At 39.3% G+C, this 17003-nt stretch overlaps 1 protein-coding gene across 1 annotated transcript in view; it reads right to left on the bottom strand.

Moving 5' to 3' along the window:
- LOC124794891 (dnaJ homolog subfamily C member 22) overlaps positions 1–17003 on the bottom strand; it is a 61484-nt gene that overhangs the window by 19673 nt on the left and 24808 nt on the right. The window contains exons 3-4 of the mRNA XM_047258588.1: positions 15733–15934; positions 4649–4916 (exon numbers count right to left, since the gene is read on the bottom strand). Of these exons, the coding sequence (XP_047114544.1) occupies positions 4649–4916; positions 15733–15934 (470 nt within the window). The remainder of the gene's footprint in view (positions 1–4648; positions 4917–15732; positions 15935–17003) is intronic.

The following is a 17003-nucleotide window of genomic DNA, read 5'->3' as shown; positions in this document are numbered from 1 at the left end:
GTGGTCCAATAAAAATTAAGTTGGTTGCTAGACCATTTTTAAATATTTTAATTTTTTGTATGTGATTGCCCTATATTTGAGAAGTTCAAAACAGTTTAAAAAAATTACCTTGCACCTTTACTGGATGGCAGCCATTTTCATTTGCAGGCGCGCGATGATTTTTCAGTCTGGAGACATTAGCGAAATTCGAATATCTCTGCAATGGTTAAGTTACAACATTGCAATTGACATTGTTTTTAGAAAAGTGTCCTCCACAACATTGTTTATTACACAAAATACCCTGAATTCAAAAATAACCAATCAAAATGACCTTCAAGTTTGGTATCCAAATTTTCAAAAATCCACTTTTTAGGCCCAAAAATAACAAACAAGGAGTGATTTATGAGTCTATTTTTTCCTATAGTTAGATATCATACACTACTAGACTCATAAAGAGCAAGAACACTTACAAATGTTTCCTTAATTTTTGAAATTTGAAAATTTTAGTTTTTTGTGAAGTTTGAGGTTAGTTATCTCAGGTGGGACTGAATACAAAAATATGATATTTGCACTGTTTGTACACCTATATAATAGCAATGTACTGTAAAAATTTGAACACTGATATCTGACTGTGAACGAAGACACGAATTTATGAAAATGAGGAGATAATCCACATTACTCTACAACTGATCTTATGGCTGTTGCCTATTCATGTGTGATAATGGCAGGATATAATCAATTTTTATTGAAGTTAAGGTACTGAATTATATACAAAAAGTGGAAACATCACTGAAATTAACATTTATATTATTTTGGCACACTTAAAATAAATATTTTCAGTTAACATCCTTCGAGATGCGACTGTTCGTAAACCTGGTGGTGAATGTTAAGAACACTTATTTCTTCATACAGCTTCTGTGATATAGAATAAGACCTCCCAATTGCTGTAGTAAGTTCAAGCACTGAAAGTTTCCTTAAAACATTTTTCATTGGTATCCGAATTTTATCACTAGTAGATTTCTTGAATGATGGTCTTGGGTCAGCAGGTTGGGAAGAATGCACAGAAACATCATTGTTTTCCAAACTTATTCTTTCAACCTCTGCGAGCCAACACTGTCCATCATACACACATGCCACTATGTCATTCAACGTTAAAGACGGACATGTAATTTTACTGACACAATGATCCTCATAAATTTCGGTTTCTGATGTTACATAGCATCGAACTAAGTCTTCTGCAATGCCAAGGAATTCGTAGAAATGCCTTTTCCTTTTATTGCTATACAGTTTTCAAATCTGGTTTGAAGTGTCGTTTTCATATGCAGAACCACTTCTTCTTTCTTGATCAGAAAATAGGTAATGCCTTTAATATTAACCTCGCAGAAGACATACATGCCCTGAACTGTGAGAATTTGATCTGTGGTTGGTCTTTGTAGGCTGGCTTTACTTAATTCACGTTTTGTTGTACCTCCTACTCCATTGCATGCATTTTTACCATGACAAGATGCAAAAAAGTGCCAGTCAGCCTCCAACCCATAGGCTACTTTGTGGTTGCACAGATTTGAAAAATTCTTTTTGTTCTTACACTGACTACCACTTCCAACTGAAAAGTATATTAGCTTCTCAACTTTTATGTAATTTATTACATACTTTTGAAACACATGTACAGCCAAAGTGTTGTGCTGCAAGAAGTCGTTTGGAATGCAAACTTCATCTTTCTCATTTTTGAAGTAGAGAATAAATGGATGCACTGTTGCATGGTCATTGACCCAGTGGTACCCTCGTATTGCATCCTGAATCACAAATGTACAATTTTCTGCAATATCAGCTAGCACTATGCATTCAGTTTCAAGAAGTTGTGCTTTTTGTCCTTCAAAAACTTATCATTTCTGCCCTCTCAGTTGTGACCCACTGTTTGAAGGTAATACTGTCTGGCATTTCCTCATCATATTCATGAAACAATTCAATAATGGTTTCCTTACCAGAGCATTTATTACACAAACTCATCATGCAGTCATAACTGTTAGTGTCACAGATCATTAAATCTAGTAACTTTTTGTAGTTAAGATCACTGAGCTTTGTACCCGCAATCATCAGTTTGACATTTTGATGATATAAACAAACACATATGGAGAGTGTCCCTGAGGATCCAGCCAAAATACACCACTTAGGGCAGACGTCACAAAATGTTGACCTTCCAATTTTGCATTCAGGATGAGAATTTTTGAAAGCTACATAAAGTTCATTTAAATCTGACATAACTAGGGTTTCTGCTTTGTTACTTTAACTCATTTATAACAACTCTTTTGCTATCTTTGCAACCTGAACACATTCTACTGTTTTCATCATCTTCAAAAAAGCTGCTGGATCTTTTTAATTGTTTCTTCACTTACACCTAGGCCTACTCCTTTCTTCTTTCCTGAAACTGGAAGAATGTCTTGCTCTTTCACTAATTTTCGGGTTAGTTTAACCAAACAATGAGAAATGTTAAATTCATGAACTATTTTTTTCTCTTGATCATGAGTCAGGGAGCAAACTTGAAATTTTAAGTTTTTCCTTTTAGATGTCACTGAATATTTAATTTCTGTATTAAGCTGAAATATTCAGTGTCAGATGATGCTGGTGGTAGGTTATCTTCTTCTTTAGAAACAATGTTGGTATCTGTATTATTGAAGTACAACTCCAAGTATTTTCTAATTTTGTCTGAAATTTGCTCTACCTTATTTTCAATAGCTGATTTTCTTTTTCTGCTATTTAATTTTATTATTTTCGAAGCAGGAGATACGTCTAACTTAGAACAAGCAAAATCCAATATGCTAATAGCTTCCTTATTAGGAATATAAATGTCATTAACAAGGTTACATGATTCTGGTTCTGGATTCACAACAAATACTTTTGAGTAACAATTTGGGCACAGGGAATTTCCAGGAATCACATTACGTTTCACTTGGGAAGCTGTTTCACTCTCACATACCAAGAACAAATGCTCAAGTTTTATTTCCCCAAACCTTTAGTAACAGGTATTTTATGAACTTTAGTGGATCACAGCAATTTTACAAAAAATGTGGTTGTACTTCAGAATATATTTCTCCTCATGATACTCATACACTGATCTTACTGAAAAACTTACTCGAAATTTAAACAAAGTTTGTCTATCATCATCAAAGTCATTGACATTTTCATTTTTCAAATTTTTTTAAACTGAACCGTAAACTGTTTTGTGACACCCTACACTTGCTACCTGTCCAACAGAGCACTGTTCATCCATGTTATTTCATTACAGTTAATCTCTGAAAATTAATTACAAATTACACACAGAACAAAGCACATAACACATTCTACACTCTGTATGTACATCTACTCTAACAGAGGTTTCACAGCAGACACAACAATGCCACACCCAGCAATAATGTACTTCTTTATTGACAATAAACCTAAATGTAAATGGACTTTTTTATTACCATAGAACAAAAGAGAAAGCTGCTATTGCATTATTAAAAATAAATAAACTTAATGAATATTGGATGATAGTGTTAACTAAATATATGTCGCAATTAAATTTTACTACAATGAAACAATAAACCTTTTAAATAGGCAACAGCCATAAGATCAATTGTAGAGTAATGTGAATTATTTCTTAATTTTCAAAAATTAATATCTTTGTTCACAGTCTGATACCAAAGTTGAAATTTTTACAGTACGTTGCAATCATATAGGTGTACAAACTGTGCCATAATCACATTTTTATATTCAGTCCCACTTGAGATAACTAACCCCAAAATTTACAAAAAATTCAAATTCATAAAAAATTAAGGAAACATTTGAAGGTGTTCTTGCTCTATATGAGGCTAGTAGTGTATGATATCTAACTATAGGAAAAAATAGACTCTCATGAATCATTCCTTGTTTGTTATTTTTTGGGCCTAAAAAGTGGATTTTTGAAAATTTGGATACCAAACTTTGGAGGTCATTTTGACTGGTTATTTTTTAATTTAGGGTATTTTGTGTAATAGACAATGTTGTAAAGGACACTTACCTAAAAAAAATCATGTCAACTGCAATGTTCTAACCTAACCCAGTGCAGAGATATTCAAATTTTCGCTAATGTCACCAGATTGAAAAATCATCCGGTGCCTACAAATAAAAATGGCCACCATCCAGTAAAGGTGCAAGATAAATAATTTTAATAAACTGTTTTGAACTTCTCAAATATAGGGCAATCACATAAATATAACATATAAATACATATAAATAAAATATAGGGCAAATTAAAATATTTAAAAATGATCAAGCAACCATTACTGGACCACTTCATATAGACTAAGCTATTTATGCAATATCAGTTAAGGTTACAGTCAAAGAGTGTTGCAAGGTGATGCATCAACTTTGCTTGAATAATCAATAACCAGTTACATAAATGCTATCTCAAGTTCTACGACATTTTTAATGGTAGACAGACATATAAATGTCAACCCTAGTAGTCATGTAGTATTATACTAGCTCCTCATTTTTCTTAAAAAAATGTTGAAGGACTTCACCACACTCCAAACTACAATCTTGAAACATATTTTTTTGTAATTAAATTAGCTGCAACAATATCACTGGTAATTATGTTAACATCATAGTATTGTAAGTTCAAAAGAATTCCAAGATTTGAAGAAAATTTTACCTTGTAGGCATTTTGCTCCCCATGAGGATCTGACAAGTCAACAACCAATTTCCATGTTTCATACCATCCATGATGCTGAGCAAAGTTGTATGTGTCTTTTAATGACTGTTTTAGGTCGGTCCACAGTGGAGATGTAAAAAGATGATGCAAAGCTTCATGCACTCTAACTTCTTCACCATTACTGTCTGTGAGTTTAGCATTGAAGTATATGTAGCTACACCACAATGACATATACAGTGATAAACACAATGTGAACACTGTCAGCCGCCTGAGAAAATAGAGAAGAAAATTATTACCATGGTGGACACACACACACACACACACACACACACACACACACACACACACACACACACACTATTTTATTTCACTGTGGATGGGAATAAGTAAGAATACAAGAAAGCAATCGATAAGAGCTGATCACATAACAGCATTATCATGGATAAATTACTGAAAACGAATGAAATTAGGGCCTCGCATAAGAACATAAAATGATGTGCACACTGTTTAGGGTTTCTGACCAATATAACATGTCACTAGACATGAAAACATTCATAGTGTTAACTGATGTAATTACAGTTATAGCTATCACGGTTAAAATATTATGATGGGCTAAAGCTAAGATTCAGCTTGTCATCTTGGAAAATCGGATTTTCTGCTGGTAACCTGTGTTTTATGTACACAATATTTCGATTACATAACTCGTCTCCTTCATCAGATGCTCCCCAAAGCTGAATCCAGTGTGTAACGGGTCCAGTGTTTATGCCTATGTGGGACTACGCACTCCGTCATCAGTCTGCGCCACACAAGGCTCTCCATCCAACATATGTGCCAGTCATTAGCAGCAGTGTAGCTGTTCAGACTGCTGATTATTGTCAGTTAATAATTTTGTCATTTGACATATAATTCACAATAGAAATGGAGAAGTACGGACAAAAATTTCTCATGCTTAGATGTTCCTGTCCAGAGGAAGGCTGGTAGCACTTTTGATCATAGCACTTACCAAAAACCAATTCACACCAATCTATATCCGTGAGCCAGTGGCTGCCACTATCCAGCCCAGAAGAATGGTGTGCTCAGAACTCTGGTTCATCGGACACAAACTCTTTTGGTTCCAGACAACTTGATCATAGCACTTACCAAAAACCAATTCACACCAATCTATATCCGTGAGCCAGTGGCTGCCACTATCCAGCCCAGAAGAATGGTGTGCTCAGAACTCTGGTTCATCGGACACAAACTCTTTTGGTTCCAGACAACTTGATAATGGAGAAAGAACAACTGGGGTCTGTGTTCTACAGGAATGGATATTTTTCCAGAGATATTCAGGAAGCTCTGCATCCTGCTTCTCTGGCAGAGGAGTTAGCAGCAGCACAAGAAGAAGCAAAGAAGGCTGCTTTTTGCCATATACTGGACCAATATATGCCAAAATCAGCAGAATTCTTCTCAAATATAGCCTCAAGAGTGTATTCTGCTCACCAAATTAGATTGAAGCTCTGTCAGGGAGTGTAAAGGATGATCCGAGCCAACAGAAACTGGGCATTTCACATACCATGTCAATGTTGTATGTCAGATATCGGCCAGGCCACCAGAACCACTGACATCATGTATAAGGAGCACCAACGGCACACCACACTCCAACAGGCTTCCAAGTCAGCTGTAGCAGAACATTGTTTAGATAAATCAATCCATGATCTACGATTATGTCAAGATTCTGATACAAATACCCAGAAACTGGGATAGTATTATTAAAGAATCGATCCAAATAAAGGTCACACAGTCTACCAACCATGACATGAGATATCAACTCAGCTCTGCCTGGAATAAAGCAATTGTGACGAAGCAAGCTCGGCTCTCTTAATTCCTCTCTCGTTTTGTCATCTGCCTCCTTTACTTCATTTTATTTTCATTTTTGCAAAAGTACCATTAATGCGCATGAGTATAATTTGTGTTTCCATAAAAGAGAAACATTGGCCCTCAGTCTTAAGGAATATAGCACCAGGTCTAATTCTCTGCTTAGTTTTGTGTATGTAATTAATTTCCTCGTTTATTTTCACTATTCCTAGTTAATACCTTTTGGTACAGATCATTACAGGGTGAAATCTGAAATTGTTTCGGACTTAGATTCTACTGTTGACTTACAAAGAAATATAAATACTGTACTAATTATAAACATCTGGAAGAAGACCCACTAGGATTCTTTAAGTATTTATTTGGCTCTATCCAAAAACATTAGCAAAGCTAGCCCTTAACTAACTCCAAAATGATTACCGGGTTTGTCAAAAGTATTGTTTGTATAACTACACCTGTTAATTTCATTATGAATATAATAGATGGAAACATTCCACGTGGGAAAAATATATAAAAAACACAAAGACCCCAACCACTTTCTTGAATGCCTAGAATCCTTACCCAATCTGTTATCCCCGGAAACCATCCTTGTAACCATTGATGCCACTTCCTTTAACACAAATATCCCGCACATCAAGGGCCTCGCTGCGATGCAGTACTTCCTTTCACGCCAATCACCTGCTATCCTACCTAAAACCTCTTTCCTCATTACCTTAGCCAGCTTCATCTTAACCCACAACTTCTTCACTTTTGAAGGGCAGACATACCAACAATTAAAGGGAACAGCCATGGGTACCAGGATGGCCCCCTCTTACGCCAACCTATTTATGGGTCGCTTAGAGGAAGCCTTCTTGGTTACCCAAGCCTGCCAACCCAAACTTTTGTACAGATTTATTGATGACATCTTCATGATCTGGACTCACAGTGAAGAAGAACGCCAGAATTTCCTCTACAACCTCAACTCCTTTGGTTCCATCAGATTCACCAGGTCCTACTCCAAATCCCATGCCACTTTCCTCGATGTTGACCTCCATCTGTCCAACGACCAGCTTCACACATCTGCCCACATCAAACCCACTAACAAGCAACAGTACCTCCATTATGACAGCTGCCACCCATTCCATATCAAACGGTCTTTCCCTACAGCTTAGGTCTTCGTGGCAAACGAATCTGCTCCAGTCCTGAATCCCTGAACTATTACACCAACAACCTGAAAACAGCTTTTGGATCCCGCAACTACTCTCCCGACCTGGTACAGAAGCAAATAGCTGAAGCCACTTCCGCATCCCCTCAAACCCAGAACCTCTCACAGAAGAACCCCAAAAGTGCCCCACTTGTGACAGGACACTTTCCGGGACTGGATCAGACTCTGAATGTGGCTCTCCAGCAGGGGTATGACTTCCTCAAATCCTGCCCTGAAATGAGCTCCCTCCTTCATGAAATCCTCCCCACTCCACCAAGAGTGTCTTTCTGCCGTCCAGCTAACCTTCATAACCTCTTGGTTCATCCGTATGAAATCCCTAAACCACCTTCCCTACCCTCTGGCCCCTACCCCTGTAACGCCCCCGGTGTAAAACTTGTCCCGTGCACCCTCCCACCACCGACTACTCCAGTCCTGTAACCCGGAAGGTGTACATGATCAAAGACAGAGCCACGTGTGAAAGCACCCACGTGATTTACCAACTGACATGCATACACTGTGAAGCCTTCTATGTGGGAATGACCAGCAACAAACTGTCCATTCACATGAACGGACACAGGCAGACAGTGTTTGTTGGTAATGAAGATCGCCCTGTGGATAAACATGCCTTGGTGCCTGGCAGCACATCCTGGCACAGTGTTACACTGTCCGGGTTATCTGGATACTTCCCACTGACACCAACCTATCCGAACTCCGGAGATGGGAACTTGCCCTTCAATATATTCTCTCTTCCCGTTACTCACCAGGCCTCAACCTCCACTAAATTCAAGTTGCCGTCTCTCATACCTCACCTGTCATTCAACATCTTTGCCTCTGTATTTCCGCCTTGACTGACATCTCTGCCCAACCTATTTGCATTTACATATGTCTGCCTGTGTCTGTATATGTGCGGATGGGTGTGTGTGTGTGTGTGTGTGTGTGTGTGTGTGTGTGTGTGTGTTTTATTTTATTGTGTTTATCAACATACCAGCACTTTCTAGTTTGGTAAGTTAAAGCATCTTTGTTTTTTATATATATTTTCCCACGTGGAATGTTTCCCTCTATTATATTCATATCATTAATTTGAACCCAACAATTAACATTTGTTATTATCACTGTTGCATTTTGAAATCTTTTCTGTCATCTTACTTTCTCTTTTTGTTTGTGCAAGTAGTTTCACTTTGTATTCACCTTCCCTGTATACCGTAATCTACCATACCATTTTATCCTGCCTACATATACTCAATATTACTTCCAAACCATAACCAAAAAAATTTTTTATCGCTTTCAACACTACGGCTGCTATAAAATCTACCGTTCCCCATTTACAAACATTTCTCGTGTAACCTCGTGAATACATTTCAGCAAGTACTAATAACTTTCGCTTTATTTCCATTCCTGTTTTTCCAACATCACCGATCATTTTTTAGCAGCTTCCCACAGGTTTTAAAATCATTACTACTTCGTCAGACAATTGTTAGCCTCATTTTAATAATCTGCCACCACATAACCAGTCCTTTTAACACATTTACACGCAGTTTTTTCGAAATTTTCCCAAATTTCTCCACCCTTTAACGTGTTTTGGAGGTTAATACAATTACCTAACCTTAGTGCACATCGTTGTTTACCAACCTAAGTTCACCACAGGATCAACATAGCTCAGCTATAACCAACACTTTTTTGACTTTTCTCACACCAGAAATCCAGTTGATTTCTAGTTCACCTTTATCTCTCCCCATATATTTTTATTTTCATTTTAGCCTTATGTTACACTTTCCACCTTCTAAATACCGTGTCACCATCACAACATCCCCACAACGACCCCATCAAGTTTCATTTACATTTCCTTCCGCATACATGCCTTTGCCCTAGCCAGATTACACTCCCATATTTTATTTACTCAGGCTTGTCTGACATTTGGCATTACCCCCAAAGGCCTCACACTTAAAGTTTCCATCTCTGGCTGTAACCCTTCTTTCCATCAGACCCTATACCAGTTCCAAACTTAACAATCCATAGCCCTCACCCGCCTAATCCTTCACCTACACATCAACTCAGCCAATTAACACACCCGTCAACTCCTATCCCTAATCAAAGTCCTCAATCTTTCCTCTCTCACATCCACACCGGCTGTTCAGAGCATCCTCCTACAGGCCAACCCCAAATTAGAACAGCATGCCACCCTCCACCTCAAAAAACTATCCAAATCTCCTGGTTTCCCACCTCCGGAAAGGCAACTCACGCACCCTCCACAACCTTTCCAACAAACCTCAACCTCCTTTCATTGCACAGACCCAGTCTCTCCCATCTATTCGATCTCCCACTTCCAGCTCCACTTCCCCCAAAACCTCAAAATCCTAATCAACACAATCTGGAACCACAACACCCTAATTCAGTAGTTAACCTTTCCTCCAAACCTCTCTCCCAATCCGAAACCTCTGTCCTATCCAAAGGCCTCACCTTCAGCTCTACTCCCAGATTCAACCAAACAGCCCTCGCCAAGATTTACCGTCCTACACTCGTAGTCTCTGCCTGAACCATTACCATGAGGAAAAATAATCCTAATCCTACTCCTAATGATCCAACTCCCCAAGACACTATCCAAATTGAACCCGGAACAATTCCGTTCTCCGTCACAGCGGGACCCACCTTCTCTTCCTCAAAATCACCCTCTCCAAACCATCCAGGAATTTCTCACTTCCAGCCTTGCCTCTCAATCTTTCTTAAAAACCTTAACCCTACTCCCAACATCACCACAGCTGAAGCCCAGGCTATCCGTGATCTGAAGGCTGACCGATCCTTCGTCATTCTTCCGGCTGACAAGGGTTCCACGACCGTGGTACTTGATCGTCGGGAGTATGTGGCTGAGGGACTGCGTCAGCTTTCAGACAACACTACATACGAAGTTTGCCAAGGTAATTCCATTCCTGATGTCCAGGCAGAGCTTCAAGGAATCAGAACCTTAGGCCCCCTACAAAACCTTTCACCTGACTCCATCAACCTCCTGACCCCACCGGTACCTCGCACCCCTACATTCTACCTACTTCCTAAAATTCACCAACCCAAACATCCCTGCCGCCCCATTGTAGCTGGTTACCAAGCCCCCACAGAACGTATCTCTGCCTACGTAGAGCAACACCTTCAACCCATTATATGGGGTCTCCCATCCTTCATCAAAGACACCAACCACTTTCTTGAATGCCTGGAATCCTTACCCAATCTGTTAGCTCTGGAAACCATCCTTGTAACCATTGATGCCACTTCCTTATACACAAATATCCCACACGTCCAGGGCCTCGCTTTGATGGAGTACTTCCTTTCACGCCGATCACCTTCTACCCTACCTAAAACCTCTTTCCTCATTACCTTAGCCAGCTTCATCCTAATCCACAACTTCTTCACTTTTGAAGGGCAGACATACCAACAATTAAAAGGAACAGCCATGGGTACCAGGATGGCCCCCTCGTACGCCAACCTATATTTGGGTCGCTTAAAGGAAGCCTTCTTGGTCACCCAAGCCTGCCAACCCAAACTTTGGTACAGATTTATTGATGACATCTTCATGGTCTGGACTCACAGTGAAGGATAACTCCAGAATTTCCTCTCCAACCTCAACTCCTTTGGTTCCATCGGATTCACCTGGTCCTACTCCAAAACACATGCCACTTTCCTCGATGTTGACCTCGATGCTGACCTCCATCTGTCCAATGGCCAGCATCACACATCTGTCCGCATCAAACCCACTAACAAGCAACAGTAACTCCATTATGACAGCTGCCACCCATTCCATATCAAACGGTCCTTCCCTACAGCTTAGGTCTTCGTGGCAAACGAATCTGCTCCAGTCCTGAATCCCTGAACCATTACACCAACAACCTGAAAACAGCTTTCGGATCCCGCAACTACCCTCCCAACCTGGTACAGAAGCAAATAACCAGAGCCACTTCCTCATCCCCTCAAACCCAGAACCTCTCACAGAACCACCCCAAAAGTGCCCCACTTGTGACAGGATACTTTCCGGGACTGGATCAGACTCTGAATGTGGCTCTCCAGCAGGGGTATGACTTCCTCAAATCCTGCCCTGAAATGAGATCCCTCCTTCATGAAATCCTCCCCACTCCACCAAGAGTGTCTTTCCGCCGTCCACCTGACCTTCAAAATCTCTTGGTTCATCCCTATGAAATCCCCAAACCACCTTCCCTACCCTCTGGCTCCTACCCTTGTAACTGCCCCCGGTGTAAAACCTGTCCCATGCACCCTCCCACCACCACCTACTCCAGTCCTGTAACCGGAAGGAGTACATGATCAAAGACAGAGACACGTGTGAAAGCACCCATGTGATTTACCAACTGACATGCATACACTGTGAAGCCTTCTATGTGGGAATGACCAGCAAATAACTGTCCATTGGCATGAACGGACACAGGCAGACAGTGTTTGTTGGTAATGAGGATCACCCTGTGGCTAAACATGTCTTAGTGCATAGGCAGCACATCTTGGAACAGTGTTACACCGTCTGGGTTATCTGGATACTTCCCACTGACACCAACCTATCCAACTCCGGAGATGGGAACTTGCCCTTCAATATATTCTCCCTCCCCGTTACCCACCAGGCCTCAACTTCCACTAATTTCAAGTTGCCGCCGCTCATACCTCACCCGTCTTTCAACATCATCTTTGCCTCTTTACTTCCACCTCGACTGACATCTCTGCCCAACCTCTTTGCATTTACATATGTCTGCCTGTGTCTGTATATGTGTGGATGGATGGATATGTGTGTGTGTGTGTGTGTGTGTGTGTGTGTCCTTTTTCCCCCTTAGGCAAGTCTTTCCGCTCCCAGGATTGGAATGACTCCTTACCCTCTCCCATAAAACCCACATCCTTTCGTCTTTCCCTCTCCTTCCCTCTTTCCTGATGAATCAATCATGGGTTGCGAACGCTTGAGTATTTGTGTGTGTGTGTGTTTGTGTGTTTTTCATTTTATTGTGTCTAGCAACATACTTGTGCTTTCTCATTTGGTAAGTTAAAGCATCTTTGTTTTTTGTATATGTTAATTTCATTATTTCAACAAATAATTCGGCCTAACCTTTATGGTAGAAGCAACCGGTAAAAAGGAATTTTTTGATGTACCTAGGTAATTGAATGAGTTATGTCTTAATTGTAATTTCTGTAACTTAAAACATTGAACATTGTATAGTTTCAGTGCCTATTATTGTGAGGATATATAAAGGACCAATTTTTGGTCCCGAGTCAGTCAGTCTACGGCCGATTTTCAGACATGAAACATGTACTGGTTAGATTAACAACAATGAATCAGCTTAACAGTGGGGTAAGTGTGACACAAATAGGCCGTGTGTTAGAACAATTAATGACAATGTCTGTTTAATTTATTTGAAAAATACGTACCGTATTATTCTGCAAGAAATGTGGATGTATTATTCAGCAAGAATTGTGAACTGTGTGGTTAGGTTATTACTGTTTATAGATGTTCAACATCCAACTATTGTAGCAGTATGCTGATGTTGCCTGCAACCTATTAATGAGGTTTATCAACATTTACCAATAGTGAACTGGCCATATAATTGTTCAATATTGGGGGATTGTGAACAGTGAAAGTAAAGAACTGTGAAACATAATTGTGCAACTGTCAGCTACATTATTTACAGTAGTCGGTGTTTAACCCCTCCCCCCATTTTTCAGTGAGTATAACAATGTAGCAGGTCAACAGTGAGGACTATCAACGAAGAAATAAAGCAGGCGAATCTCACATAGTCTATCTCCTAATGACGCAACGTCCAATCACTGAGCAAATAACTTTGGAAATTGTGACAGACCACATTGTCCACCAAAACCAACATAGAATGCACAGATGGTGGTACTTCAGATAGCAAAACAAGTACCTGAGGATGGTCATTTCAAGAACGAATGGCAATTCGAACAACAGCAGCTAGAAAACAATCCAATAGTCACTCCAAGTGGTTGTGGACCTCAGATGAGCACCTGATGCAATCAACTACAGTAATAGAACACTATAGCGCACAGCACTGCTTAAATGACGGCAATCAGAAGACTGAACTCCCAGTACACCTTGGAAGTGGTACGGAACGTCAGATGACAAAATTACAACAGCCAAAGAGAATGTACACAACAGTCAGAAAAGCAACAGCTAGAAAATAATATGGTTGCTGCCACTGGCTGGCGAGTAATTCAGACTGGCGGGGCGTGGATCAATGACAGAGCGCCTAGCCCCACATAGGCATAAATACTGGAACTGTTCCACAACGGATTCAGCCTTACAGAGGACTTGATGAAGACTGCGAGTTACGCTATTGAAATATTGTGCAAGAAGAACATGGATCACTGGCAGAAAACCCAATTTTTCAAGACGGCAACACCTCACCGGGACAGCCTGAAAACCTACATCAGAAGAGCCAACTTGTTTCACCAAGTTTACGGATAGCTTAAGACACAATGATGAACAAAGAAATATTCCTTTTGCGTTAAAAACTTTTGCTGGCGCACACAACAACAACTCACAAAAGTTTCATAGTAATCAGATGAACACAAGAAGTATGCTAGAAGACAAAAACAATTACACCTTTTTATGTATTACATGAGGGACCTTTAATCTACACAGTCATTGCAACTTCAGCACTTTGGACATTGTGAACAAGACTGTGCATACAACCTGCATAGAAAAGCGGCAGTCAGAATGCTCTGACTACATATGCAAGTCAGCACAGGATTTTTGAGTAAAAATTCAGAAAGGTTCTGCTAGGTAGTAATTATGAAAGGAAGATGTTAAGGAGTAGTCTAGGGTTACTAGTATTCTAAACTTCATTGAATGGTTCAGCTCTTCATATGAAATGTTGCACCTTAATTGCTAGGTGTGCAGTGTGCACTGAATTGTGTGTATGATTACTGTAATTTTAACATATCTAAAAATGGACATGATTTATGTAGTAAGAATTTTGACTACCCAGTTCTTATGATATATATATATATATATATATATATATATATATATATATTATATATATATATATATATATATATATATAGAGAGAGAGAGAGAGAGAGAGAGAGAGAGAGAGAGAGAGAGAGAGGGGGGGGTGGGGGGTGGGGGTGGGGTGGGGTGGGGGAGATGTTCGTAGAATGGATCATTATGACAGGAAATACAACTGAAGCACATAATAAATTATGATACTTGAATAGTACTGTAAATGATGACACCATGCATCTAGCATATATTAAAAGAATAACCACAACGACAACATATAGACTTAAATTCCATAGATAATTTTATTTTTCTACAGTCATTCTCCTACTTTTTGCCCTCTTTGCACTGATCTGCCACGGCTGTGGCCCATAGTCTTGATCATACCAAAGCATTATCACAGCTGCACTCGTCTGGACATGCACAGCAAGAAACTGCCAACAGTTTGTCAATCCCCTAAGATTCTTCTGCATCGTCCAATCAGCATTTTGATCAGGTGCTCATAGACCAGAAGGAATCTTTTATTGTTAAAGCCATCACTACCCAAGTCAGTAAAAATTTTTACCAATGCCAGAGGCAAATGCACTTGTTGTAAAGCATTTCGTACAAGGATGGCTCGTAGGCTTTACACTACACCTTCACATAACCACAGATCAACAAGAAATGTTCAAATCTATGATCTCACAGAACTTTGATACTGCTACTGCAAACAAAATGTTTTGAGACCTATAGCCTACAACATAGCTGCATATGACACTGCAGAGCAGTTGTGCCACCAGTTCACAACTGTGCTCAAGGGGCACAGAACACAGGGTCAATGAGTTGCTCATTGATTCTGCAGGGACTGCACACATATTTAAGAAAAAAGTATTATAATTTATCTGTAAGAAAAGGAAAGCATCAGCAATAGATATAGAGCAGAACAGTTATCCCACTGCCTTTCCTGTAGAAAAGGAGTGGTTCATAAACTTTGCATAAAATTAACAGATGGTTCCTAAGGTGAAAAAAATATTCTAACTCATCTCTGATTTAAGAAAAATAATGTTTCACAGTTACCTGCAAAGAGACCTCCTCTTGTGTGTCCTCCTCCATTGTTTGGATTTATTATCAAATGCTGATGCTGATAAAAAAGTCATTGTAGTAAGCCATGTGGAATCATCTGGAAAGTATGTTCGGAAAGGATATACTGCAAAGGCTGCGGCTAGTGCCCACCATATTGTTCCTTTCTGTCGCCCAATATTACCCACAGCCCAAACACCTGTCAGTGAATATACACCAAAATATTGAGAATGTAATGGTGACAAACTGAGAACAAAAAATGCACAATAAAATGACACAAAAATGATAGTGTACAAGTGGGAAGACAGATGGCATCCTTACAAGCCAATGAAGGTGAAAAAGAACATAAAGAACAAAATAAAATGACATCATCTTTACAGAACGACAATTATATGAAAGGTCGTCTGATATGAATTGTCCTGTGCTATTATGTCCAATAACATAGTTGCCAACCTTCAGAAGAGGCGGTTATTACCGTAATCACATGGCAAATATGGAGGGGACCAAAGGAGCCATCCCTCCCAGAACATTTTGTAAATAAGAAGCCCGATTTAGTCCTTCAGGCACTACATTTTACAAACATTCTGATCCTAAATAAAGAAGATTTTCCAGGAAAAAGAATTGCAAATAAAAAGATCAGGTTCAATGGAAAAGGCTAAAAATTTGTTTAGTTAACATCAAGAGTGCTGTAGAAACAGTTTAGTAATTTTCAAATACTACAGAATCAATACACATATATATCAACTAAAAAACAGTGTTTTTTAAATCTAAAAAGATGAATAAAATCACCGAACACACATAATGCACAAAATAACTGAAAATATCATCGGTCTATAATAACTTATGCCCAAAAATTTTTTTAAAAGCTTTAAGGAGACGGCCGTTACTATAATAGCATCAGTGTGGAGTGTAACACTAAGCACGGATGAACAGAGGAACTGCATGTCTTGTCACTTCACATGTTAAGAAAAACTTCAGCAGCTTACAGACAAATGCCTTGAACCTTGTGACGTCACTTTATACGAAAGCAATTTTATTCCTACCCTTTCAGTTGATATGAACAGAAACAAAAATTTTTGGCGTCACTCAGCATAACCATCTTAGTATGCCGTGGCGGTGAAATCGTTTGTTGACACATTTACTATATACTCAGGAAGGAAACCATTACCATCTGTTAACACACTTTACTAGCAAATGATTAGTAATAGGTGAAAAGTAACTATCCTGATTTTTTTTTGTAACATCAAATTGTAAAATGTCGATTTCTG

Source organism: Schistocerca piceifrons, chromosome 4, assembly GCF_021461385.2.
Source record: "Schistocerca piceifrons isolate TAMUIC-IGC-003096 chromosome 4, iqSchPice1.1, whole genome shotgun sequence".
Classification (NCBI taxonomy): Eukaryota; Metazoa; Arthropoda; class Insecta; order Orthoptera; family Acrididae; genus Schistocerca; species Schistocerca piceifrons.
This window is presented reverse-complemented; position numbering and strand designations above follow the sequence as displayed.